Below are 27,911 nucleotides of genomic sequence, written 5' to 3' on the forward strand. Positions count from 1 at the left end.
TCTGGACTCCACAACCCAGAGAAATTCCCAAAAAATACAGAAAAGACACAGAGAAAATCTCATCACCAGAGAATTTCTCTGGATTCAATCATAGCAATTTTTGCTTTCAGAAAATGAAGCTACAAGAAATAATGGCAAAGAGAAAATGAAGCTTCATAGAACATAAAAGAAGTTCACACAATTACAAAAAAAATGAAGCTTCATAGAACCTAAAAGAAATTCACACTATATATATATATATACACACACATAATCAGCAAGAAAGCACCCAAGCACAGAGAGAGAGAGAGAGAGAGAGAGAGAGAGAGATGGGGAGAATGCAGGTGGTAGATGTGAGAGAAAAGATGATAAGAAGAGAAGGAGCAGAAGGAGGAAGATGTCCATACTGTGGAGGACCAGTGATGGCAATGGATTTTGATACCCATTTAGTAGTGTTTTGTGTTCCATTCCCTCACAAGACAAAGCGCAAATTCTATTGTTCCATTTGCTCCACTCGCTTATTTCGCTCCTCAGCCGCCCCATGATCTCATCAACCTCTAATTCTCCCATTACAATCACTTTTCTCTTATCTATTATGTATTCTGCAGTCTCAATATAGTCATTCTTGTATGCTAATCACCATTTGTGTAATAAAAACACCCGAGATTTCATGGACAAGAGAGCATGTTATACATATCACCTAGTTTCTTCCTATATAAAATGATATATTATTTATCCTACACATACACGTAACCTTTTATTTTTGAAATAAAATAACGAAACAAATTCAGTAACAAACAAACAAACGAACAAACAAAAAATTCTAAATGCAGGTAGAATGGTTACGCAAGAGCACTTCTCAGATCAAAATGTTGCGGCATGTCAATGCAGCCACTAGTCACCTCTAAACCAAGCAACAAATTGGGCCAAAATGATAAACATACAAATTGAGCAAACAATTTCAATTCACCTTCACAAAACTTTTCAAACCAAGTAACCCATAACAATGGCCCAATATTCGCATCACCACTTATCTTCACTGGACACAGGCACAATATTTAAACATTGATTACAATGGCCCAGCTGCCATTGATGTAGGAGAGAGAGAGAGAGAGAGAGAGAGAGAGAGAGAAAGCAGAGAGTGAGAAGAGAGACCAAAATTAGTTGAGGTGAAGTGATGAGATCGGGGGGAGAGAGAGGTGGGAATTTCTCTGTGATATATGGGTGTAGGAGTTGAGGGACCTTAGACATTATATGGGTATGGGTGAGGGAGGACCTTAGACTACAAAAGAATAGATTGTGGACCTAATCTATTACTAAAAGTTGAATAGGGACCTTAGACCGATTTTCCCAAATTTTAATTTAAAATTTAAGAAAAAAGAAGCAGACCCCCACTGGGGGTGACCCCCGAGGACCCCCAGTGGGGCGTGATTGGTGGATAATATATATATATATATATATATATTTTTTCCTTGGTCCACAGTCTCCCACGTGGAGGTGGGGGTGCTGGGGTCACCCCACCGGGGGTCCCAGCACGGCTGAAAATTTAAATGATTGACCCGAGTTTTATTTATTAAACTAATATATTGATAATATATGAGATGATAAATTGTGTTAATTCCACACCATGATTTGATCATAATTCTGATTGACCCGAGTATTCTTTATTAAAATAATATATTTATAATATATGAAATGATAAATTGTGTTAATTCCACACCATGATTTGATCATGATTCCCACTTGATTTGAACGGTTTAAGATGTCCAATTAGTCAATCAATACCCATTCAGTCTAATTTTGTTCATATTTAATTGGTGCATAATAATAGGATTTATTATTTTGCGTGAGATCATTACACGCAAATTCATTTTCATGCTATGCAGTCCTTAATTTGTTTTAATTTTGTTTAACGTATAAAATGTGTCTTATGGTATTTCTGTCAAACGCGGTTTGCCGTAGTCAATAGAATTATGGCTCGTTCAGAAAATCATACTTGTAAAAAATTAAATTGATTTGAATGCTATAGACACATTAGTAGATTACATTTATCTTCAAAATAATAAACATTCTATCATAAAAAATATAATTATTGTCCATTACTATATATAAATGTGATCTAACCATGTAATTATAGTTGTCCAAACAATTTGATTTTTTTGTAAGGATGGTATTCTAACATGTTCTTAGATATGAACAGCTCATATAATTGAGGTGGTCCCGTGGTGGGCCCACAAAAACCCAACAACATCTTCAGTTAATTTTGCCAACTAATGGAAAACGTTACCATAATTTAATAAATTATTAAGGATTTTTAAGTGTCTTTAGTCTTACTGATTTATCCCTACTCAAATTCTCCATTCAATGTTCATAATATATATATATATATATATTTTAAATTTTCTATAGTCCACAATTTTATATTGTTACTCGTGATAATGTGACAATATCACTTTTTGGATGTTATTTCTTAATGAGTGGAGTTTTCTTTAGAAAAAAAAAAATGATAAGCTATATAAGCCTTAACTATGATATTAAAAATAATTTACAAATAAAATTTAGTTATATATATATATATATATATGTATATAACTACTTATAAAAAATTTGGTGGCCGGAACATTTTACAGTTATGAACTACCACAAGATGGATGCTTTTTTGTTTGAAATAAAAAGACTATAAAATGTCATATAATTTGTATAAAATTTTTTAAAATTATTTTATTTTTATGTGACATTATCGTAAAAAAATGTAGAGCATTCAAAAAAAGAAACCTAAAGCCTTTGTTTAGGTGGCTTTATATTAAAGAGGTGAGGGTTGTAGTTGTGATAAAGTGGTGGTAGTGTTAGGATAGCATTGATAGGTGATAGATGGGTGGTGGTGGCAATGAGTGCTGATGGTAGTAGAGTGCTGGGGGGTGGTGGTGGTGTTAAGATTTTAGTATGGGAAATGCTTTTAATTTTATAAGATAGAAAATCTTTTTTACACAAATTAATGCATTTTTCGATGTCTTTCACACAAATTAAGTCACTTTCTGTAATGCTTGTCGTTCTTGTATTTTGATTCTTGAGTAATTTTGGTTCCTATAATTTTTATTGGTTCAATTTTGATTATGAATTAATGATTTTGTCTCAATTTAAACCAATTTATTACAATTATTATCATTTTTTAATAAAAAAATGCGCACATAAGTGACATGTGTCATACTTTTAGGTTCACAATTATGAATTTGCTCAACTCAATAAGTTAATCTCGATCAATTCAGTAATCATTTTATGTAAAAATAAAAAATAATAAAAAACACTAAAGGTGTTATTAATTTGTCTATATTGACATAAAATTTAAAATTAAATATCAAAATTGAACCAATTAAAACTATAAGAATTAAAATGGCACAAAAGGCAAAATTTAGATGGTAATTGTTAACAGATGTTAGACAGTTGGATGTGTCAAATTTAATTAGAAAAGGCTATCTCCCTATTTAATTTTTGGCTCGATGCACTGCTTACAACAATTTTTTTTATAATATTAATTGATTTATATCGATGCACTGCTTACAACAATTTTTTTTATAATATTAATCGATTTTGCATTAATTTTACCTCACTGTGAATTGTTGTTTATGATCAAATGAAAGTTGTTGATATAACATCTAAATTTCAATTAAAATTTTATTTTATCCTCAAATTATCTCCAAAATGTCTATTACACCCCTGAATAAAATGAAATTTTGGGTAAAATAATTATATCACTAACACTAACACAGTTAAGTTTAATGGTCTTGCAGTTTATTTTCAGTGACTGGTTTCCATACGACTTTGGAAAACTTACTATCACAGACATAAATGGATCGATAGAGATGTGGCACAACCAACATGACCAAGTGAAATTCATGTTGGTCCAATTTTGCGGGAAATTATCATATGTGATCTCGTGGAATTTAATACAAAGACTACAATATCTACAACGGCTAAAGGTATGGTGTTGTGATTCACTGGAAACAATATTTGACCTCCAAGGGTCGGTACGCGCTGGTACTACTGGTGTGGAATCAATCCTTTGCCTAGGAGATTTGAAATTGATGTATTTGCCCAAGTTGATGCATATATGGAAGAATGTTTCCCAACAAACTCATTGTTTCAAATGTCTAAAATCCCTAGAAGTGGAGAGGTGTGACAACTTGAGATATCTATTCACAATTTCCATGGTCAAGGTCCTTGTGCGTCTAAATTATCTAAGAATTGGAAATTGCGAGAAAGTAGAAAAGATTGTCACCAGGGAAACAAAAAAAGAAGAAATATTGAGCAAAATCAATATTTTGAATGTGGAACTTGAAAATCTTCCAAGTCTCGTGTGTATTGGAATTCCAGAATCCCAAATTCATATCTCCGAATTGCGTCTAGATTTCTGCCCCAAGTATCGAGGTAACCAATTATACTTCCACACAAATATGCTTCTTTCATTCTCTTTGTTTTCAAAAAAATAAAACTTTCTCAAGAAAGCAACTTCACTACCCCATATATATATTTGCCACATTGACATCCCAAAATGGGAGCGGTTTAAGGAAAAAGATTCTCTCTAGCATTTTCTTCATTCGTTCATCATTTAATAGTTTATCCAAAAGCCACAGCTAGTAATAATGATTAATTGTTGAATAGTTTGATGAAGAAAGTGCTGGAGAGAATTCGAACACACGATTTAGCTGTTGTCATCCATGGTTTGTTTACATGCAGTCGTACTTGTTGGCTTCATTCACCATAAAACATGTGATGATTGATGTAACGCCCTCAAAATAAACCCATAATATACACAATATTAACATGCATTAATTAAGAAAACAAAACATTATCCCATTCATCAGAGTAATCTTATTAAAAGACATTACATGTAATAGCAAAAGTAAATGCCCTACGGGCTTACATCTTTCCAAGCCAACACTTGGACACAAAAATCTGAGTACTAACTCAATTACACATTAAGCCCTAGGCTTGAGTTTACATGTAACATCAAAAATAAAACAAATAACAACTAATTTAAACAAAGTCTTCAACTCCAAATCCATCCAAGCTAAGTCCTTGGAGGCAGCATATCACCTGAACCTGAAAATGATGTTCCCGTATAGGGTGAGCCACAGCCCAGCAGAAATATACTAAACCAAATATAAGAATTGACTAAAGCAATAGCATTCGATAGATGGTTAACACTGTTAAATCCATTATATCACTTTACAGTTTCATGACAATAATGTCCATGACATGTTTCGCTTTACGTTATTAATCAACTTTCCAATTATACAGACATGGCTTAGAACCTGGCCAAATAATAATAATGAGATTACATCTCATATCAACATTACTTCCAATATCAACAAATCAAATGAGACTAAGGCTCATACTAAAACACTTCCATAAATCAATAAGTACACATATTTGCTGTACTAATGGAGTCCATCCCCTTTCTCCTCCTAAACAGGTTTGAGAGTCCATCCCCTATCTTCCCTCAAACCATGGAGTACATCCCCTATCTCCTCCCAAACAACATGCATATACAATGTATTAAACATTTGTCATACACAATATTCTATCAATACACAGATTTGCTGTATTAATTCAACTGTCATATTCAATGACTCATTCAATGTGATTAGTTTCAGTTTTCCCTAATCAACATGCAATATCTACAACAATCACGACTATCCTCCACCGATAGCCCAAAACAATTATTTCTAAACAGGAAATAAATGTATCAACAAATGTAAACTCAACATTTTCATAGGTGAGTGATTAAACTATTCAACTACACCATTTATCTCATAATTCCCCAATTTCATGAATTAAACTCAATTCCACATTTTTTCCAAAATTAATTGTACGAATTAACATATTACAACAATTAGGGTTTTTCCCCCTTTTCTCAAAATTAACCCTAAGGTTCAATTTTATCAACTTGACACTACCTATGTCATTTTTCATGATTCACAATCACATGGAATTTAATATATAAACAATTCCCTATTTCTCAAATTATGATACAAACCATAGTTTTCCCAAAATTTCCAAACGACACCAACATATCAAAAATACCAAAACTTAGGACAAAATCTATAATATGGAGTAGGAAATCCCTACCTCGAAGTGAAGAACTCAAATGGAGATGATGGAGATAATGACCCAAAATCCAAAGTTCTCCAAACCGCCAAACTCTCAGATTAAAGTAAAGCTCTCGTGACCCTCTATCTTTTTAATAAAGAACCTAGGGTAGAAACACCCTATAATTAGATGAAACTTAAGAGAGAAGGTGAGTGGAGGGAGAGAAAACACGGACCTAGGGTTCTGAAATCAAAAAGAGGATGAAAAAGTATATTTAAAACCGCTGCTGCGTATTTAAATAAAACAGGCTCGCTCGAGCGATGACTTGGTCGCTCGAGCGACCAGACACAAAGAATACTCGTTCGAGCGTAGAAAGCCTCGCTCGAGCCAACAATGCGATGCTTCAGGTCTGCAACCCAGAAGCACGCTCGAGCGACAGAATGCTCGCTCGAGCGAAGAACTCGAAAACATACATCTCGCTCGCTCGAGCGAAGAAAAGCTCGCTCGAGCCAAGAATTACAGCTCTCAGGTCTATACCTAGACGTAGTCTCTCGCTCGAGCGAAGAAACATTGGCTCGAGCGACGAACCAAAAACAAAAAGCTCGCTCGAGTGACAAACTGCTCGCTCGAGCGAAGGACCAAAATTCTGGGCAGCAACCATTTGTTCCCAAACACAACCAACTTGTAACAAACCTGCCCAACACATCCTATAACTCAAAAACAAAGTATGGAAGGACGGAAACAAGACATAAATCATAACTAACATCCACAGAACCAAGTCCGGATCACTATACAACAAGGGTTAAAACCCGGGATCGCTATAACCTCCCCCCCTTAAAGAATTTCGTCCCCAAAATTAAGCACAAGTTTTCAAAAGCAGGTTTGTTTCTCAATTTCCAACAATATGACATTACAATAATCAATAACTTGACTTATAACTGGTCATTCCATCTCTTATCAAGAGGCATCTCACAATATGTAAAACAACATATATTTCAACTTGCACTATCATTATGCAATTTCCTTTTTACTTTCAACAATTTTCAATATACATGATTCCCATTTTCATATCATATTCAATTTCATGATATAACTCCATGTCAATAACATATTAAACATATGCAATTATAACAAACTTCCAATTCTAGGCAAGTTTCAAGATTCTTCCATTAAACCAAAACATTCTCAATGTTTTACAACTCAAGACATATATAATGCTCTTAAAGTTAAATAATATTACAAAATCTCAATACAGGATTACACATCAACAAATATGTCCGGATATTTCTCACGGACTTCCAACTCACGTTCCCAAGTGGCTTCCTCCACTCCGTGATGTTTTCACAAAACTTTTACCAAGGGAATGGTCTTGCCTCGCAAGACTTGATCCCGCCTATCCAAGACCCGAGTTGGCCTTTCCTCATACGAGGCATCCTCATCTACCTCTAATTCGGTCCAAACCAATACATGCGATGGATCCGGCTCATACTTCCGAAGCATACTCATATGAAATACGTCATGAACTCTGGACAACTGCGGCGGCAAAGCTAAACGATAGGCAGCCTCGCCAATCCTTTCAAGGATCTCAAAAGGGCCAATAAACCGAGGGGACAACTTCCCGCTCTTCCCAAACCTCATCAACCCCCGCCTAGGTGATATCTTCAGAAAGACATGATTACCCACCTCAAATACCAAAGGTCTCCTCCTACGGTCGGCATAAGATTTCTGACGACTCTGGGCTGTAACAAGCCTCCTACTGATAAGCTCAACTTTCTCCGTCGTTTCCCTCACCAACTGCGGACCCAACAAAGGTGCATCACCCACATCAGCCCAACAAACTAGAGACCTACACGGTCGGCCATACAAGGCCTCAAACGGTGCCATACCGATACTAGACAGGAAACTGTTGTTGTAGGCAAACTCCACTAAGGGCAAATGCCTCTCCCACGACCCACTAAAGTCAAGAACACAACCTCGAAGCATATCCTCAAGGAACTGAATAGTACGCTCAGACTGCCCGTCAGTCTGAGGATGATAAGCCGTGCTAAAGGTCAACTTAGTGCCCAAGGCACTCTGCAAACTCTGCCACAACCTGGCAGTAAAACGAGGATCTCTATCCGAGAAGATCGTCACTGGGACCCCGTGCAACCTCACTATGTCCTGAATATACAAATCGGCAAGATGATCTACCGAATCTCTCACGCGCATAGGAATGAAGTGCGCCGACTTAGTCAACCGGTCTACAACCACCCAAATAGCATCACTACCCCGCTGAGTCCTCGGAAGACCCACAACGAAGTCCATAGTGACATGCTCCTACTTTCACTCGGCAATAGACAAGGGCTGTAACAAACCCGCTGGCTTTTGATGTTCGGCCTTCACTTGCTGACAAGTAAGGCACTTAGACACGAAAACTGCCACATCTCTCTTTATGCCCTGCCACCAAAACTGGCAACCCAAATCCCGATACATCTTAGTGCCTCCCGGATGCACCGCAAGGTGTGAATAATGAAACTCTCGGAGTACCTCCTCTCGGCAAGACTCCGGCACAAACAAACAGTCTCGGTATCTTATACTCAAGTCGAGATACACCGTCAAACCCTTCTCAACCTTCCCATTGGAGATCTTCTCTCAGAGGGATTCCACCTCAAGGTCACCTCTCTGTGCCTCTAACACTCGAGTCGCAAGTGTAGGCTGCGCAACAACAGAGAACAAGGCCGCAGCCTCAACGGATTCGCCCAGAAGCAAATCAAACTCTCCAAGTGCACCCAACATCTCCTATTCCCGGATGGCTATACTAGCTATGTCACCAACAGATTTCCTGCTAAGGGCATCAGCCACCACATTGGCCTTCCCCGGATGATAATGCAACTCGAAGTCATAATCCTCAATGAACTCCATCCACCTCCTCTGCCTCAATTTCAAGTCTTTCTGTGTAAATAGATATTTCAACTCTTATGATCCGAGAACACCTCGAATCTCTCACCATAAAGGTAATGCCTCAAAATCTTCAAGGCAAAGATCACAGCTACTAACTCTAGGTCATGTGTAGGGTAATTCTTCTCGTGTATTTTCAACTGACGTGAGCCATAGGCAACCACTTTCCCTCTTGCGTCAACACACAACCCAAACCCTCTCGTGAGGCATCACAATAGACTGCATAACCCAACCCTCTCTCCGGAATAATCAAAACCGGAGCGGTGGTCAATCTAACTTTCAGCTCCTGGAACGACTTTTCACAAGTCTTACTCCATACAAATTTGACTCCCTTCCGAGTCAGTCTAGTCAACGGCGAAGCTAACCTGGAGAAATCTTTCACAAATCGTCGGTAGTACCCAGCTAATCCCAGAAAACTGCGGATCTCAAACACACTCTTAGGCTGTGCCCAATCTTGCACTGCCTCAATCTTGGATGTATCAACAGACACCCCTTCCCCGGAGACCAGATGGCCTAAGAACTTCACTCCTCTAGCCAGAACTCACACTTTCCAAACTTAGCATAAAGCTTATGGGCTCTAAGTAACACAAGCACCACTCTCAAGTGCTCCTCATGCTCTTCCTCAGAAGGTGAATAGATAAGGATGTCGTCCACGAAAACGACCATAAAACGATCCAAGAATTCCCGGAAGATCCGGTTCATCATGTCCATAAAGACTGCCGGTGCATTGGTGAGCCCAAAAGGCATTACCAGAAACTCATAATGGCCATACCGCGTACGGAATGCCGTCTTCGGAATATCCTCCTCCCTGACTCTCAGCTGGTGGTAACCCGATCTCAAGTCTATCTTAGAGAAACAACGGGAACGCTTCAACTGGTCAAACAAATCATCTATACGGGGCATAGGGTACTTATTCTTAACCGTAGCCCAGTTCAACTTCCGGTAGTCGATACACAATCTCAAGGCACCACCTTTCTTTTTAGCAAAGAGGGCCGGTGCTCCCCACGGCGAAACACTAGGACGAATATAGCCCTTATCTAGCAACTCTTGGAGTTGAATCTTCAAATCAACTAACTCGGCTGGGGCAAAACGATAAGGTGCTATAGAAATTGGCGCCGTGCCGGGCACTAGGTCAATAGAGAACTCGATTTCTCTGTGAGGTGGCAAACTAACAAGATCATCGGGAAAGACGTCCGAGTACTCACAAACCACTCTCGGCAACACAGTCTGGGTCTCATCACACTCACTACTCAAAAGGCTAGCAAGAAGACCACTCAACTCACTCTGCCCTCGCGGATCATACACCGGTGGCAAAACACTACCAACCCGATCCCCCAGAAAATAAAAACACTCCCCGCTCAAGGTACAAACTGTGACCCTCTGGCGGTGGCAGTCAATAACAGCTCGGTATGACGATAACCAGTCCATACCCAAAATAACGTCAAATCCCGACATGGGCATAACTACAAAAGGAAACGGAAGCCAACGATCAACGACCTCTATATCACAACCTCTACATCCGTGTTTCAAAATCAACTCACCCCCAACAGGTGATACTACACATATAGGAGATGCTAACTGTGCCAACTCCAATCCCAAAACAGATGCAAATGCAGCAGATATAAAAGAATGGGATGCTCCCGTATCTATCAATACACTAGCAACCGAGTGCAAAACAAGAAGGTACCTCTCACAACCGATGGAGCGGGTACAAGATCCTGCGCGGTAACAGCATACACGCCCCCAGACAGTCTCTGATCAACCTGCTCACCTCTAGGAGCATAAGACTGCTGCACAGACTGGGACGATGAAGCCCCTTGATTGGCCCTCGAGGCCTGAACAGACTGAGCTGGCTGATGACTCTGAGTCTGCCTCAAACTAGATGCACCAGATGTGCCACTCAACTGCGGGCAAAACCTCTTCAGGTGCCCTGCCTGACCACACTGAGCGGCTGGCCTCTACCCTGACTCTGGCTCTGAGATCGAGCCGAAGATGACGTTGCTCTCTGCTCTCCTCCCTTCTGCGGGCAAGCTAGAAACTTGTGGCCCAGCTGACCATACTTGAAATAGGTAATGTCTCCCTGGCTGCCTTTCCCAGAAACTGCACTCGGCACTGGAAAAGTCGATCTAGTAAAGCTACCCTGAGACTGCTGAGGGTTAAAACCCCTCTGTCTCCTGCCATCACTCTGACCATCCTGACTCCTCTTGGAGCCTTTCTGCCCCTCATCCTCTTCCTGCATCATGATCTCCATATGGGCTGCAACATCAACCAGACGCCCATAATCTCGAATCATAGTCCCGCCAACTCTCAACTTGAGGCCGCGCCTCAACTGCTTCTCAAACTCGGTACAACGGCGTTCCTCAGACGCCACCAGTTCAGGTGCAAACCTGGATAAGCTAGTAAATGCGGCCTCAAACTCGGCCACTGAAGAACTTAGCTGTTTAAGCTGGCAGAACTGATCTCTCAACCTCTCCTTAACAGCTGGAGACAGGAACTTCTCCTGGAAAACATCCACAAAAGCCTCCCACGTCTCTGCTATACGGCCCTTTGTGAACTTCCACCACTGAGCTGCATCCCCCTTTAGCTGGAAAGATGCCAAGGTCACTTTCAACACCTCGTCTTCGATGCCAAGTATCTCAAATGTCTTTGTTGTCTGTTCGAGCCATTCATCTGCCTTAAGTGGCTCTTTAGGATCACCTAAAAATTCGTCCGGGTTAGACCGGAAGAATTCCCTCTTCAGAAAAGAAGGCCCTGCATCCGCAACATAAACCTGGGCCTGATTCTCAGCTCTGAGAATGCCTACAGACTCCCTGAATGCCCCTGCCATCTCTCGGGCTAAGGCACCCATAGCCTGCTGACCTGCTGGTTCGGCCACATTGGCCTGACCAGTACCCTCCTGCTGCTCCGAAATCTCATCCGATATAGGCATCTCCTTCCCACCCCGCCTACCACGCCTACCACGCCTACCACGTCCTCGTCCTTGTCCTGACATCTTAATAAAGGTAACAAAGACGTTAGCACATTAATAAATGTGTCGAAGCTATAACACCCGCGTCCTAATGCATTGGACAACAGTAATTCACTCCACGTAAGCACATAATCACATAAGCACCTACGAATTTCATTCCTGGATAATGACAGTCCCAAGGCGTTGCTAGAGTTCCGGTTGGAAACAGCATTGATTAAGTACTTTTCCAACAAGACTCATAAAAACTCAAGGATCCAGTCAACATCCTAGAAATCAAATCCCATACCCAAATAGTCATATAAGCATGTTATCAAATAAACACATACTATCATACATAAGTCTCTTAACAAGCGAGACAAACCCATTGTGACACTAATCACTTCCCACGTACCCAAAGTATTCAAACCCGGTACGCTCTGATACCAAGTTGTAACGCCCTCAAAATAAGCCCATAATATACACAATATTAACATGCATTAATTAAGAAAACAAAACATTATCCCATTCATGAGAGTAATCTTATTAAAAGACATTACATGTAATAGCAAAAGTAAATGCCCTACGGGCTTACATCTTTCCAAGCCAACACCTGGACACAAAAATCTGAGTTCTAACTCAATTACACATTAAGCCCTAGGCTTGAGTTTACATGTAACATCAAAAATAAAACAAAATAACAACTAATTTAAACAAAGTCTTCAACTCCAAATCCATCCAAGCTAAGTCCTTGGAGGTAGCATATCACCTGAACCTGAAAATGATATTCCCGTATAGGGTGAGCCACAGCCCAGCAAAAATATACTAAACCAAATATAAGAATTGACTAAAGCAATAGCATTCGATAGATGGTTAACACTGTTAAATCCATTATATCACTTTACAGTTTCATGACAATAATGTCCATGACATGTTTCGCTTTACGTTATTAATCAACTTTCCAATTATACAGACATGGCTCAGAACCTGGCCAAACAATAATAATGAGATTACATCTCATATCAACATTACTTCCAATATCAACAAATCAAATGAGACTAAGGCTCATACTAAAATACTTTCATAAATCAATAAGTACACATATTTGCTGTACTAATGGAGTCCATCCCCTTTCTCCTCCTAAACAGGTTTGAGAGTCCATCCCCTATCTTCCCTCAAACCATGGAGTACATCCTCTATCTCCTCCCAAACAACGTGCATATACAATGTATTAAACATTTGTCATACACAATATTCAATCAATACACAGATTCGCTGTATTAATTCAACTATCATATTCAATGACTCATTCAATGTGATTAGTTTCAATTTTCCCTAATCAGCATGCAATGTCTACAACAATCACGACTATCCACCACCGATAGCCCAAAACAGTTATTTCTAAACAGGAAATAAATGTATCAACAAATGTAAACTCAGCATTTTCATAGGTGAGTGATTAAACTATTCAACTACACCATTTATCTCATAATTCCCCAATTTCATGAATTAAACTCAATTCCACATTTTTCCCAAAATTAATTATACGAATTAATTTATTACAATAATTAGGGCTTTTCCCCCTTTTCTCAAAATTAACCCTAAGGTTCAATTTTATCAACTTGACACTACCTATGTCATTTTTCATGATTCACAATCACATGGAATTTAATTTATAAACAATTCCCTATTTCTCAAATTATGATACAAACCATAGTTTTCCCAAAATTTCCAAACGACACCAACATATCAAAAATACCAAAACTTAGGACAAAACCTATAATATGGAGTAGGAAATCCCTACCTCGAAGTGAAGAACTCAAATGGAGATGATGGAGATAATGACCCAAAATCCAAAGTGCTCCAAACCGCTAGACTCTCAGATTAAAGTAAAGCTCTCGTGACCCTCTATCTTTTTAATAAAGAACCTAGGGTAGAAACACCCTATAATTAGATGAAACCTAAGAGAGAAGGTGAGTGGAGGGAGAGAAAACACAGACCTAGGGTTCTGAAATCAAAAAGAGGATGAAAAAGTGTATTTAAAACCGCTGCTGTGTATTTAAATAAAACAGGCTCGCTCGAGCGAAGACTTGGTCGCTCGAGCGACCAGACACAAAGAATATTCGCTCGAGCGTAGAAAGCCTCGCTCGAGCCAACAATGCGATGCTTCAGGTCTGCAACCCAGAAGCACGCTCGAGCGACAGAATGCTCGCTCGAGCGAAGAACTCGAAAACATACATCTCGCTCGCTCGAGCGAAGAAAAGCTCGCTCGAGCCAAGAATTACAGCTCTCAAGTCTATACCTAGATGCAGTCTCTCGGTCGAGCGAAGAAACACTGGCTCGAGTGACGAACCAAAAACAAAGAGCTCGCTCGAGCGACAAACTGCTCGCTCGAGCGAAGGACCAAAATTCTGGGCAGCAACCATTTGTTCCCAAACACAACCAACCTGTAACAAACCTGCCCAACACATCTTATAACTCAAAAACAAAGTATGGAAGGATGGAAACAAGACATAAATCATAACTAACATCCACAGAACCAAGTCCGGATCACTATACAACAAGGGTTAAAACCCGGGATCGCTATAATTGAAGCTAGCACCTCCAGAAATCACTCTCATTTTGTTCTTCCTACTAACTCAAGAAAGTGACTTCACTGCACTGTACTTGCCACATGGTTATCTAAAATAATAATAGGATAAAAGACAATTTTGTTTTTCATTTAATCCCTTAAGTTTCAGTTTTGTCATTTTTGTTCTCAAAATTATCAATTTGAGTCAATTTAGTTCTAAGTCTAACATCTTTCTACGTTGATAACAAGAATATGGATAAAACATAATTTCGGTCCTTAAAATATGCGTTTCTTGTCATTTTAGTCCCTCAAATTTTAAATTTTGTCATTTTGGTCCTCAAAATTGTCAATCTTAGTCGATTTTGTCCTAGTTTAAATTGACAACTTTGAATATCAAAATGACAAAATTTAAAATTTGAGGGACTAAAATGACAGGAGACGCATACTTTAGGGACCAAAATTATCTTTTACCCAAGTATAAAATATTTTTTCCGTTATCAATGTAAATAGACGTTAGAGAGCTAAATTGACTCAAATTGATAACTTTGAGGATCAAAATGACAAAATTGAAACTTGATGGATTAAAATGACATAATACATATTTTAAGGACTAAAACTGTCTTTTATCCATAATAATAATAATAAGAAGAACAACAACAACAACAAAAATAAGGAGAAGAAGAAGACAAACGCTACATATTCTTCATTTTCTCAGACACAAATAAATCGGCCCTATATGCATTTGTGAATATAAATCCTATTATTTTGTTTCTAGGAATGATAAAAAGAGGTAAGAAATGAAATTACATATAGCATTGCTCTAATAATAATAATAAGATGTCCAAAAATACTTATCCTTAATAAACTCTATGCATGTTTTTAATCTTAAGATTTAAGATATAATTATTGTCTCCAACAATTTATATATTTCAGAAGTTAATAGTATATCCTCCAGATTTTGAACATTGTCTATACACTAATTTCTTAACAACGTCACAACGTGATCGTCACTAATATAGTATTGGTTAGCAATAGATTAATTCTTCATAAACTTATGCTTTGTTTGGATGTTTCACTACAAAAAATTAAGGTTTTAGAAACTAAAATTTACAGACAAAATTATTTTTTAGGGACAAAATAATTTTGTTGCGAAAAATGTCGTTATTATATTTTTTGCAACAAAAATTGGACATTAGTAATGAATTATTATCTTCTTGGGATCAAATTTTTTTGTCTCAAAAAATAAACCATTTTGAGACCAAATTATTTTGTCTCTAACAGTCTATTTATTAGTGACATTTTCAAAAAAATTTCGTTAAAAGCCTTATTTTTTACTTTTCGGGACGACCTTTTAGCGACTATCTTCATGACGATAGAAATTGGTCCCTAAATGTCTTTTGCAACAAAATTTTTACTTTTAAAACTCTTATATGTTGTAGTGTTTGGAGAGGGATTTAGAAACGAAAAGTGAAAAAAAAAAAAAAAAAAAAAAAAAAAAAAAAAAAAAAACCTATATTTCATTCCCATTTTTCTCACATTTTTCATTTTTTTTTTTTTCAAATCTTTACTCAAATTCGTGATCTGAACATAGATCATGATTTTGGATAGGGATTTAGAAAGGCAAAGAAAAAAATTGAGTGAAATATGAATAAAAATATAAGTTAATTTTTTTTCTCTATTTTCATTTACCTTTTCTGTTTTCTCTCTATCCAAATTTATTATTCAAACACAATGCAAAAGTATATAAGCTCTGTTGTGTTAAAAAAAAAAAAACACAATGCAAAAGTATATACTTGATTATCTTTATTTATTTATTTACTTTTGGCCAATAGGTAAAAGGCTAATTACAAATTACAAATCTATCTATCTATCAATACGATTATATAAGCAAACATACCGTGTGGTGATTGAAGCTCAAAGTCTCAATTGAGTCCTTAGATAATTTTTGTTTCTTTCTCTTTTTCTTGTAAGTGACAGTTTAAATGACCTAATAGTTGAGTGATCTTTAATAATGATATTCGAAAGAAGAGGTGGTGTTGACAATAATGATGAATCAAGTTATGGACTTCTCTCATGTGTGCCTTGCATATGGTATGCAAGGCACTTACACCTTTTTATTTTATATTTACACATTTATATGTATTGGGTTATATAAAAATATTTGAAAACTTATACATTGGTGACCTGCTAAGCAGGTCACTTTCCAGGTAAATTAATAAAATAATATATTATATAACTAAAGGTGTAGATGGTCACAAAAAAGGTATAAATTTTCACGAAAGGCATATATTTTCACGAAAGACATAAGTAATTTCAGAAAAAGGCGTAATTGATTTCTGAAAACTTACATTTTTTGTGAAAATTTACGCCTTTTGTAAAAATTTATACCTTTTCTGAAAACTTACGCCTTCTGTGAAATTATTTATACCTTTTATGAACACTTACTCCTTTTGTGAGTTGACTTACCAAAGGTGTAAACAAACGAAAACTTACACATTTTGCTTAAGCTTACACCTTTTCGTGAAAATACTTACACCATTTTTGAAAAGTTACTCCTTTTGTGTAAGAATTTTTGGCATAACATTTATACTTTTTTTTCGAACTTACACCTTTTGTGGAAGCCCAACTTAAAGCTTTTTCGGAAGTCACTTATACCTTTTGTGAAAAAATAAATTCATCAAATTTATACCTTTTGCTTAAGCTTATACCTTTTCGTGGAAGTGCTTATATTTTTTTTGAAAAATTACTCCTTTTGTGTAAGAATTTTTGGCATAACATTTATACTTTTTCTTCGAACTTACACCTTTTGTGGAAGCCCAACTTAAAACTTTTTCGGAAGTCACTTATACCTTTTGTGAAAAAATAAATTCATCAAATTTACACCTTTTGCTTAAGCTTATACCTTTTCGTGGAAGTGCTTATATTTTTTTTGAAAAGTTACTCCTTTTGTGTAAGAATTTTTGGCATAACATTTATACTTTTTCTTCGAACTTACACCTTTTGTGGAAGCTCAACTTAAAGTTTTTTCGGAAGTTGGGCTTCCACAAAAGGTGTAAGTTCGAAGAAAAAGTATAAATGTTATGCCAAAAATTCTTACACAAAAGGAGTAACTTTTCAAAAAAAATATAAGCACTTCCACGAAAAGGTATAAGCTTAAGCAAAAGGTATAAATTTGATGAATTTATTTTTTCACAAAAGGTATAAGTGACTTCCAAAAAAACTTTAAGTTGGGCTTCCACAAAAGGTATAAGTTCGAAGAAAAAATATAAATGTTATGCCAAAAATTCTTACACAAAAGGAGTAACTTTTCAAAAAAAATATAAGTACTTTCACGAAAAGGTATAAGCTTAAGCAAAATGTATAAATTTGATAAATTTATTTTTTCACAAAAGGCATAAGTGACTTCCGAAAAAGTTTTAAGTTGGGTTTCCACAAAAGGTGTAAGTTCAAAGAAAAAGTATAAATGTTATGCCAAAAATTCTTACACAAAAGGAGTAACTTTTCAAAAAAAATATAAGCACTTCTACGAAAATGTATAAGCTTAAGAAAAAGGTATAAATTTGATGAATTTATTTTTTCACAAAAGGTATAAGTGACTTCCAAAAAAGTTTTAAGTTGAGCTTCCACAAAATGTGTAAGTTCGAAAAAAAAGTATAAATGTTATGCCAAAAATTCTTACACAAAAGGAGTAACTTTTCAAAAAAAATATAAGCACTTCTACGAAAATGTATAAGCTTAAGCAAAAGGTATAAATTTGATGAATTTATTTTTTCACAAAAGGTATAAGTGACTTCCGAAAAAGTTTTAAGTTGGGCTTCCATAAAAGGTGTAAGTTCGAAGAAAAAGTATAAATGTTATGTCAAAAATTCTTACACAAAATGAGTAACTTTTCAAAAATAGTGTAAGTTATTTCAAAAAAGATGTAAATAACTTCACAAAATGTGTAAGTTTTATTTTTACAAAACGTATAAGTTTCACTAATCATAAAAGGAGTAAGTCTTCATTTCAAGATTCATAAACACAAAAGGAGTAAACATTTTGGGACAACCACTGAACAGTTACCACCAACATAATCATAAAAGGAGTAAGTCTTCATTTCAAGGTTCATAAACACAAAAGGAGTAAACATTTTGGGACAACCACTGAACAGTTACCACCAACATAACCATAAAAGGAGTAAGTCTTCATTTCAAGGTTCATAAACACAAAAGGAGTAAATATTTTGGGACAACCACTGAACAGTTGGTTACCAACGTAACCATAAAAAGGAGTAAGTCTTCATTTCAAGGTTCATAAACACAGAAGGAGTATACATTTTGGGACAACCACTTAACAGTTACCACCAACGGTTTCTCTGTTCTGTCTCTCACCCACACACACAGAACAGTTACCACCAAACCTCACTCCCGCTCACCACCCAACCATCGCTGGCCACCGTCGCACATCGCCACCGCCGCAAATCACCACTGCCGCTGTTGCAGGTTTTTTTCTCTCTCTCTCTCTCGATCTTGGTCTCTCTCTGTCGATCTGTGTCTCTTCTCTGTCGATCTCCGTCGATCTCGGTCTATCTCTGTCGATCTGTCTCTTCTCTGTCGATCTCCGTCGATCTCGGTGTCTCTCTGTCGATCTCCGTCGACCTCGGTCTCTCTCTGTCGATCTCCGTCGATTTCGGTCTCTCTCTCTCTACCGATCTCTCTGTCGATCCGTCTATCTCGGTCTCTCCGTCTCTGTCGATCTCGGTCTCTCTCTCTCTCCCTTCCTCTATATTAAAAACAGGTCCTCTTTTACCTTGAGATACTTGGTTGGATTTGGACTTGGATTGGTTAATCCAAGGCTGTCTTACTGCCATTAGAAACCCCTAAAATCTTATAGCAATTTACCACTAACATTTCGCCAATCCAAATGCTAAAATTCCTGGAAGATCATTTTCTTTTCTCATAATTAATCAGAAAAGAACCACTTTCACAAACCGACGATCGAAACCTTCACTCACTCTTAACAGTTTCTATCTTCTTCTTCTGATTCAGAAAGAGTGAGATCGTGGAGTGGTGGAGATGGGATCTGGAGCTGGAAGCTTCCTCAAGGTCGTTGCTAACAACTTCGATGTTCTCGCTGGGTATCTCTCTCTATCTCTCTATCTACTTTACCCAAATTCTATTGATACAGAGACAGTCGGACAGAAATCAATTTCAATGCCCTTCTCTCTTGTTCTTTGCTTCGCAGCTATGCTCTTGTTCTCTTTTTGTTTTCTCAAATATGAATTTTCTACACTTTACTCAAACCAACCCTGAATACGTTATTTTATTTTAATTTTTTTCCAATTTTGAGTAAAAATAGTTTGCCTTCTAGGTCTACATCCTAAAAATTTAAAAAGAAAAACTGGAACAAGTTTGAAAAGAAAAAAAAAAAAAATTGTAAGTACAATTTACCACTAACATTTTTTCTTTTTTACTTTCCTTGTTTCCTTCTCTATAATTTGTTGATGTTTCTAAGAGACAAGAGCATAACTGGTAGCCATTTGCAGTATTTTTCTTTGCATATGATTGGAAACATGCCTTTTTTCCACCTCGTTGTTGCTTGCTCTATCATTTGAATTAGCAAGTCAATGGAGAAATTATGCTTGCCATTATACTTTGCTGCCATTAAGTTAAGGCATTACATGTTCCCATCAGAAGTATTTGTGGTGGCACAAACTAATGTGATCAAGTACATGTTGTCTAAACCCATAATGAGGGGAAGACAAGACAAATGGTTGTTGGCTCTAATAGAGTATTGTTTCAAGTATGTCCCTCAAAAAGTCGTAAAAGGCCAAACTTTGGTTGATTTCTTAGCTAAACACCCTTGTTCATCTATTAACGAGGACTTATTTGAAATTAATTGTATAGAAAACACCCCTTGTAGACTAATGTTTGATGACTCTAGAACTAAGGAAGGGGTTGGAGCTGGTGTTGTGTTTGTTGCCCCTAATGAGCAAGTACATCAATTTTCTTACTAGTTAGATGAACGACATGTCTTATCAAATAATCAAGCTAGGTATGAGGCCTTGATTATAGGTTTAGAATTGGCTATAGAATTCATAATCACTAGTTTGCAAGTTTTTGGTGATTCACATTTGGTTATCAAGCAAGTTAAAGGTGAATACAAGTGCACTAACAAGGCCTTAGAAGAGTATTTAGTTGAGGTTAAATGGTTGGTGAGTTTCTTCAGCCATGTGACATTTTAGCACATGTTTCGATTGGAGAATAATGAGGCTAATGAAATGGCTCAAGTGGCTTCTTGTTTAAAGATTCCTAAAGGATTCCAATAAAGAATAATTAGGATCCAAAAGAGAAATTTCGTGACAGTAATGAATTTGGAAGTGGCAAAAGAGGATTGGAGACATCCTTTGATCAAATATTTTATAAATGCCAATGAGAAGGTTAGTAGGCAGATTAAGTATCAAACCTTGAATTATGTCATCATGGGATATGACTTATTCAATAGAGCCCATGATGGTATGACCTTATTATACATTAGCCAAAATGAACAGATGAAAGTAATGGATGAAGTGTATGAAAGCATATGTGGTGCCTATCAAGCTAGAGAAAAAATGAGGTGAATGATCAACAAGTACGGTTTATTTTGGCCTACAGTAAGGAAGGGTTGTATGGCCTATGCTAAGAGATGTCAAGCATGCCAAAAGCATGATAGCCTTCAAAGAGTCCTTGCAATTGGTTTGCATTCAGTGATAAAGCCATAGCCTTTCAAAGGATGGGCAATGGACTTGATTGGGCAAATTTTTTCTCCTTCTTCAAAAAAGCATTCTTACCTTTTGGTGGTAGCTAATTACTTCACCAAGTAGGTGGAAGGAGTGCCATTGATGGTAGCAACCCAAGGGCATGTAATTGACTTGGTGAAAAAGCATATAATCCATACATTTGGTCTACTCCAATCGGTTACTGTTGATCAAGAACCTATGTTTAATGGGGAAGAGATTAGTGAATCTGCCAAGGAATATGACATTTCAATCCTCAATTCATCACCTTATTATGCTCAGCCTAATGGGCAGGCTGAGTAATAGAATAATAAAGAATAATTTGGAAAGGGTGATTGAGGAGAACCCTAGATATTGGCACAATTTATTGACTAATGTATTGTGGGCCTATTGAAATTCCAAGAGAAACAGTACTGGTACTACACCTTATGAATTGGTATATGGCCATGATGCAATGTTGCCTTTAGAGGTGATTGTCCAATCTAGTCGAGTGGCCTTACACTAATATATTCCAATTGATGAATATACTGAGGCCATGATGGTTGAGTTACAAGATTTTGAGGAAAAAGAGTTATGGCTTATAGCTATCTTGTTGCCCAAAAAAGAAGAGTGGAGAGAGTCTACAATATGAGGATAAAAGTTGAGATACTTTTAGAGGGGGATTTGGTGTGGAAGACTATCTTACCTATAGGCAGTAAGAATCCAAAATTTGGAAAGTGGTCGCCAAATTGGGAAAGACCATTTAAGATTTTTAAGGTCCTTAGAGAAGGAGCCTATCACCTTGCATCCTTGGAAGGGGTCCCACATAGGAAAGTTATAAATAGTAAATATTTAAATAAATATTATCCAACCGAGTAGGAAAATGTTAGACAAGCATAAAGTAAGAAGACATGCATAAAAATTTTTCTTTTCATTATAAAATTTAAACACAAAAAAAGTTCTAATGTCTATTCTAAAAAAGAGAAAAAATAAATACAAAAATCTCAGTCCCTTTGAAGAACAATTACAAAGCTAGCCCAAGCTGAGAGGATTGCCCTTCTTTTGGCCTTCACTTGGACATCTCTAGGGGCAGTGGGGCCATCTTTTGCCAACAACTGGTCCATTTGTTGATTAATATTACTCTGCTCCTCCATTAAGAGAGTGTGCTAGGTATCAGCTACAGTAAGTTCTACTTGCAACTGTTGTATTTGTGCAATATTGGAAGCCTTCTTCTCATTGATGAAGGCACTTTCTTTGCAAAGCAGCAGCACTGGCCAATGTGTGAGAAACTTGCCTTACAAAGGTCATTTGTGCATTAGCAGCCTCAATCTGAACTTTAAATTATGTCATGAAAGAAAGGTATTGGAGAAGTTGACCCATGAAGTCTTGGAGGATTTGAAGCTGGTCAAGATCTAAAATTCCTGCTGCTAGTGGTAGAAAACTTTGAAAGCTGCCAGAAAGTTCTTCAACCCTGGTGAGGGCAAGATCTTCAAAAAAATGACTAAGCAGTAGGAATAATTGGTCGACTTCTTGTTGTTTAGAAGAGGTTAGTTGGTTGAACCCTTCTTCATAGGTAGTACTGGCTATTGACAACTAAAAGGCACTGGTCTTTTTTAGCAAATATGGAGTTAAGTCCATTGGAGAACTCCTGGCCTGGTCACATTAATGTAGAGATTAATGCATAATAATGGAAGTCTAGAATTAAAAATAAAAAAAATAAAATAAAAAAAGGTTACCTCAGTGGTAGTACCAGGAAAAGAAGAGGTGCTCTTGCTAAGTTAAGGTTTGCCCAAAATTGCTTGAACTGGTCATGTTGATGTAGAGAAATGATTCCTTGTGAATATTGTAATTGCATTTGCATCACTTTTCACTTAATTTTGCAATGGCGTACAGTAAACATGACATACTGTTATGATTTTGACCATATCCATCTCAATTCCTTTGCAGTGATTCAAAAATCTGTTTTTGATAGACATTATTGTGGTTTGTTTACATATCTATTAATTAAGTAATGTGCTTGAATGGTGCACTTCTTGTTCATTGAGAAATATAGCTTTATATGACGGGGAATGTTCCTTTCCTTGAATATTTTCGATCTGAATATGACTGGTTTTTTATTATTAGTTATTATTTTTATTTTTATTTTTTAAGATCTCTAGTCAGTATGACAATTCTGAGGATTATAAATAAATTATGTCTTGGAGATTTTGGACATGGGCAACAATTTTGGTGCCTTTTACATGATTTATGATTACCATGCCTTCTGTTTTTTCTTCAAATCTTTGAGGTGGATAATAATTGTGCCATTGGGGCTTTGATTTCAAAACCGTAATCGTAAAGAATGAATATTTACTTTTCTATGTAATTTTTTGTTACTTCATAGCTGTCTAATCGATTGTTAGTGTGAGGTCGTAGATCAAACTTCAAAAAAAAATCCGAAGTTTTTATTTTTCTCACTTATCTATGTATCTCTAACTTTGGACCCTCTTGAATTCTGGTTATTGTGTGTGTTTCTTATTCAAAGATACCAATGAAGTTCTATGAAAGTTCAGATTGGATCCAAAACCTGGCTGTTTGATTTATATGTTATGGAGTTCCTTTTTATTGGTGTTTGGTTATATAGATTTGGAACTAAGTGCTGGATCCTGGGATTTTGTAGTCCTTGGGAGTTGAGGCTTATACATCATGGCAAGGATTAAACCTCAAGCTCTGCTACAACAAAGCAAGAAGAAAAAGGGTCCAAGTCGTATCGGTGCCACTACAGTTATTTTATACAGCTTAATTATAGTTGTGATGGTGTTTTTCTTGTTTGCTAGTTAAAAGTTTATATTTTTACAAATTTATTATATGTCATATATGTGAATAGTTATTCACAGATAATGAAAAATATGTAACACAACACTTAATACATTAAAAGCTATATATTTCATAATACAGAACATTGTTATTCTGAAGGGATTGATTACATAAGATGTGTTTAGAGGGTTGAAGAAGTATCGCCGAAGTGCCCGCAAAGTATCGGTAAAGTATCCGATATTATGGATTTGATTTTTTAATTAAGACATGTTGAAGAAGTTTCAGACACACTTTTAAGAGTGTCCGAAGAGTGTCGGTGTCCAACACCACAATTCCTCCACAGAAGTGTCTGTGCTTCTTAGGTCAAAATGAACTCAATAAATCTTAGGTGCCAGTTTGATGCTTTTAGATTTTAGGGTACAAGTTGAACCTAACCTAAAGTTTTGGGTTTCAATGCCCTTTACCTGATATAACAATATTCAGTAGCAGTAAGCATGAGAATTTGTCTACTATCTTATTCTTCAATGATTGTTTAAAGGTTTCAATGACATTGTGGCATTTTTGCACTGACTTAACAAAAGATTTAAAGGTGCAAGTGCCTTTTCTAATTAAGTTCATATGCGGTTAGTTGTTACTTTCATTTTCATAATGTACATTGTGACATCGTTATTTTTCACCTATTTGGTATTTTGACTGATGAGGGGAGATGGTGAAATTTTTCACCTATTTGCTAATGAGGGGAGATGGTGAAATTTTAATGCTTTTCTCACATGACCATATAGATGGTATTAAGTGAAGAACTATGTCAGTGCTTCTACCTTCTGTAAGTTCATTGATGGTTTTGTGCAGAACCCAGTTGCTAGATGGCATATTTGCCAAGGTTCAATTAACAGCATTGCCTTTTCAACTGATGGGACCTATATTGCGACTGTTGGAAGAGATGGTACTGTCTTGATTCCTTGTGTGTCTCACAGATTTTTTTTTTTTTTCTTTCTAAATTTACCTTCTTTTCCATTTGTATTTATTAGTGGTATATATGGGCTTTAACTAATCAATGAATGTAGGTTATCTTCGTGTATTTGACTACAAAAATGAACAACTGATATGTGGTGGCAAAAGCTATTATGGTGCTGTATTATGTTGTGCTTGGAGGTGAGAAGCTTTTGTGGTTTTCCTTTCATAATAGTTTACGCCTTTTTATTGTTGTAGCTTTTCTTTCTTTTTGTAAAATGATACTGTTTTTCCTAGGTGTTGTTTTTAGACTAGCTATTAAATCCATTTAAAGAGAATAGTATTCTTGACAACTACTGCTACTCAACAGCATGGATGGAAAATACGTTTTGACTGGAGGTGAAGATGATCTAGTTCAAGTTTGGAGTATGGAAGATCGTAAGGTTGTAGCATGAGGTGAGGGACACAACTCATGGGTAAGTTTCTTTCAATAGATGGTATTAGTTCATAGTTTCCTCTCAAGCGCCATGACTTCCACATTCACTTTGATTGGTGGGTGACAGGTCAGTGGAGTTGCTTTCGATTCATATTGGTCGTCGCCAAATTCAAATGGCTCAGAAGAAAATGTTATGTACCGATTTGGTTCTGTTGGCCAGGTATCTTATTAGTCTTTCATTGTTGTCAGTGATAGTTGAATATCATATTTCGTGGATGCATACTCACATAATTTCCTTTTTCATACTGTTAAATATTATTGATTAAATGGTTCCTTGTCATCCAGTGTTTGTGAAATTCTTTGCAACTGAGACCTAGAACTCCATATCAGATTTGACAGTTCTCAGTGGTCTTGGCACTTGTGATTTCTTTGATCTTTATAATTAATCTGGCTGGTTGTTAGAGGTAATTAGTTGCAATTCCTGGTCAACAATACACATTAGGCTGAATGTCATAATGTAAGAAGCATGAACACAGAAGCAAACACAAATAGAGGCATGGAACACGAAAATTTTGAGAAATTAGGATATGGACACGGTGAAAATATGAAATTTATTTTATTATATATGTTCTTATTTGATATGTATATGCATATAAATTTAGGGAACATATATAAGAAGCATCATTGTATATGTGGGTGTATCTTTTCTTTTCTTTTCTTTTCTTTTCTTTTCTTTTTCCCTTCACTTTCCTCCTGTATTTTCATATATTTTGCTTTGATCCCAAATCATCTTTCTTAATTATAAAAAAAAAAGACTAAGGTGTCTTGAGGCATATCCAAACACAGTCGCATGTCTGTGAAGTGCCTTGCAAAAAAATAATAATTAAAAAAATTGACATGTCACATGGTGTGTACGACATGTGAACACTCGTGTCCCCAGCATGTCAGTGTCCATTAACGTATCCGATACAGACATGGCACCTATTTTGAAGTGTCGGGTGCTTCATAGGTCATAATGATTTTTGATGCTAAACAATGACAGTGGTATGGCTTAAAAATTGTGAGGAGTTTCATTAGACTATCTGCTATGAATCTCAAGCATGACAGTGAATTTTTTTTTTTTTTGAGCACCAGACAGTGAAATTTAGGATAAGCAGAGACTGGAATTTTGAGGATAGGTAGCACACAGAAAATGATAAATGATCACCAGAAATCATTAGGAGACCTAGTAGAAAGTCATGATTATGATTCATATAAATTTAGGATAAGCAGTGACATTTAGGATAAGCTGAGACTATTGATTGTTTATCATTTTCTATTTATGTTCTATCCTCAAAATTCTTTCTTCTATTATTGTGAGTTGATTCAATTATTTATTTTATTTCATAATATGTTGCCATTTTATGGTGCCTAAGAAAAAAATTATGTTTCACTGCCATCTAGTGACGTCTCTAAATTTGGGCTTATCATTGCTTCTGTCATTGTTCAACAGTTTGATTCTGTTTTTTAAAAGTATTTCTATCATCATTATATGCTTACTTTAATGTCTTTTTCATTTCACAATTTAATGTTGTTATTATGCAGGACACGCAATTGCTTTTGTGGGACATAGAGATGGATGAAATTGTTGTGCCACTACGCCGAGCTCCTGGTGGGTCCCCCACTTACAGCACTGGAAATCAGTCCGCTCACTGGGACAGCGCTTGCCCAGTGGGTACTCTGCAAACCGCGCCAAGCACACGAGATGTTCCAAAACTCTCCCCACTGGTTGCACACCGTGTTCACTCCGAACCCCTCTCTGGTTTGGTATTTACTCAGGAATCTGTACTTACTGTCTGCCGAGAGGGACACATCAAGATTTGGATGAGACCTGGATTTTCTGAAAACCAATCGAACAGCTCTGATTCTGCGTTGAGCACGAGTTTGAAGGAAAAGTCATTGCTGTTGGGAAAAGTTGGTAGTTCTAGTTACAAACCGTGATGAAACAGTGATTAGAAGTGAGACATAAGCGATCTTTCAAGAAGTCCCGTTTCTACATGATGTTTTGGTTGTTCCTTCCTTTTCATCTGGTTGTTTTGCTCGGAAATGGCAAAGCCTGCATAGCATGCGTGCATGGAGACTAAAAATGGTTCCATTGTATATCAAGGGATGAAAATGCAGTTGATATCATCATATGAGATTGAGAAGACACTGCCCAACCTACCTTGTAAGCTTGGAATGGCTGAGCAGAATAATGGAAGTTGCTTCTTTCAAATATATAATCTGCAGGTTTTTTTTTTTTTGGGGGGGGGGGGGGCGGTGCGCTTTGACCCCTATTTTTCTTTTGAAATTGCAGTTTCTTTTCTTTTCTTTTTTTCGAAATCTTCTTTTTCTATACTTTCTTGAGGGATTGGAATTGGATAGTTGTACACTTTCAATTTATATCTAATTGCTCAAATTCTGGTGGTCTACAGTAAATATATCATGCAATTGG

At 36.7% G+C, this 27,911-nt stretch overlaps 2 protein-coding genes across 2 annotated transcripts in view; both read left to right on the top strand.

Annotated features, from left to right (window-relative positions):
* The window catches only part of LOC114319364 (disease resistance protein At4g27190), an 87,694-nt gene that overhangs the window by 22,184 nt on the left and 37,599 nt on the right, over nucleotides 1-27,911 (top strand). The window contains exon 3 of the mRNA XM_082891056.1: nucleotides 3,768-4,404. Coding sequence (XP_082747182.1) covers nucleotides 3,768-4,404 — 637 coding nt within the window. The remainder of the gene's footprint in view (nucleotides 1-3,767; nucleotides 4,405-27,911) is intronic.
* On the top strand, nucleotides 18,857-27,895 carry LOC145801013 (putative catabolite repression protein creC). Its single transcript, XM_082891057.1, has 7 exons — nucleotides 18,857-19,003; nucleotides 19,550-19,638; nucleotides 24,901-24,994; nucleotides 25,116-25,203; nucleotides 25,373-25,478; nucleotides 25,566-25,658; nucleotides 27,023-27,895. Exons 6-7 carry the CDS (start codon nucleotides 25,632-25,634, stop codon nucleotides 27,416-27,418), a joined length of 423 nt encoding a protein of 140 aa, XP_082747183.1. The 5' UTR covers nucleotides 18,857-19,003; nucleotides 19,550-19,638; nucleotides 24,901-24,994; nucleotides 25,116-25,203; nucleotides 25,373-25,478; nucleotides 25,566-25,631; the 3' UTR covers nucleotides 27,419-27,895.

Source organism: Camellia sinensis, chromosome 10, assembly GCF_055761805.1.
Source record: "Camellia sinensis isolate YWXY chromosome 10, ASM5576180v1, whole genome shotgun sequence".
In the NCBI taxonomy this organism is placed as follows: Eukaryota; Viridiplantae; Streptophyta; class Magnoliopsida; order Ericales; family Theaceae; genus Camellia; species Camellia sinensis.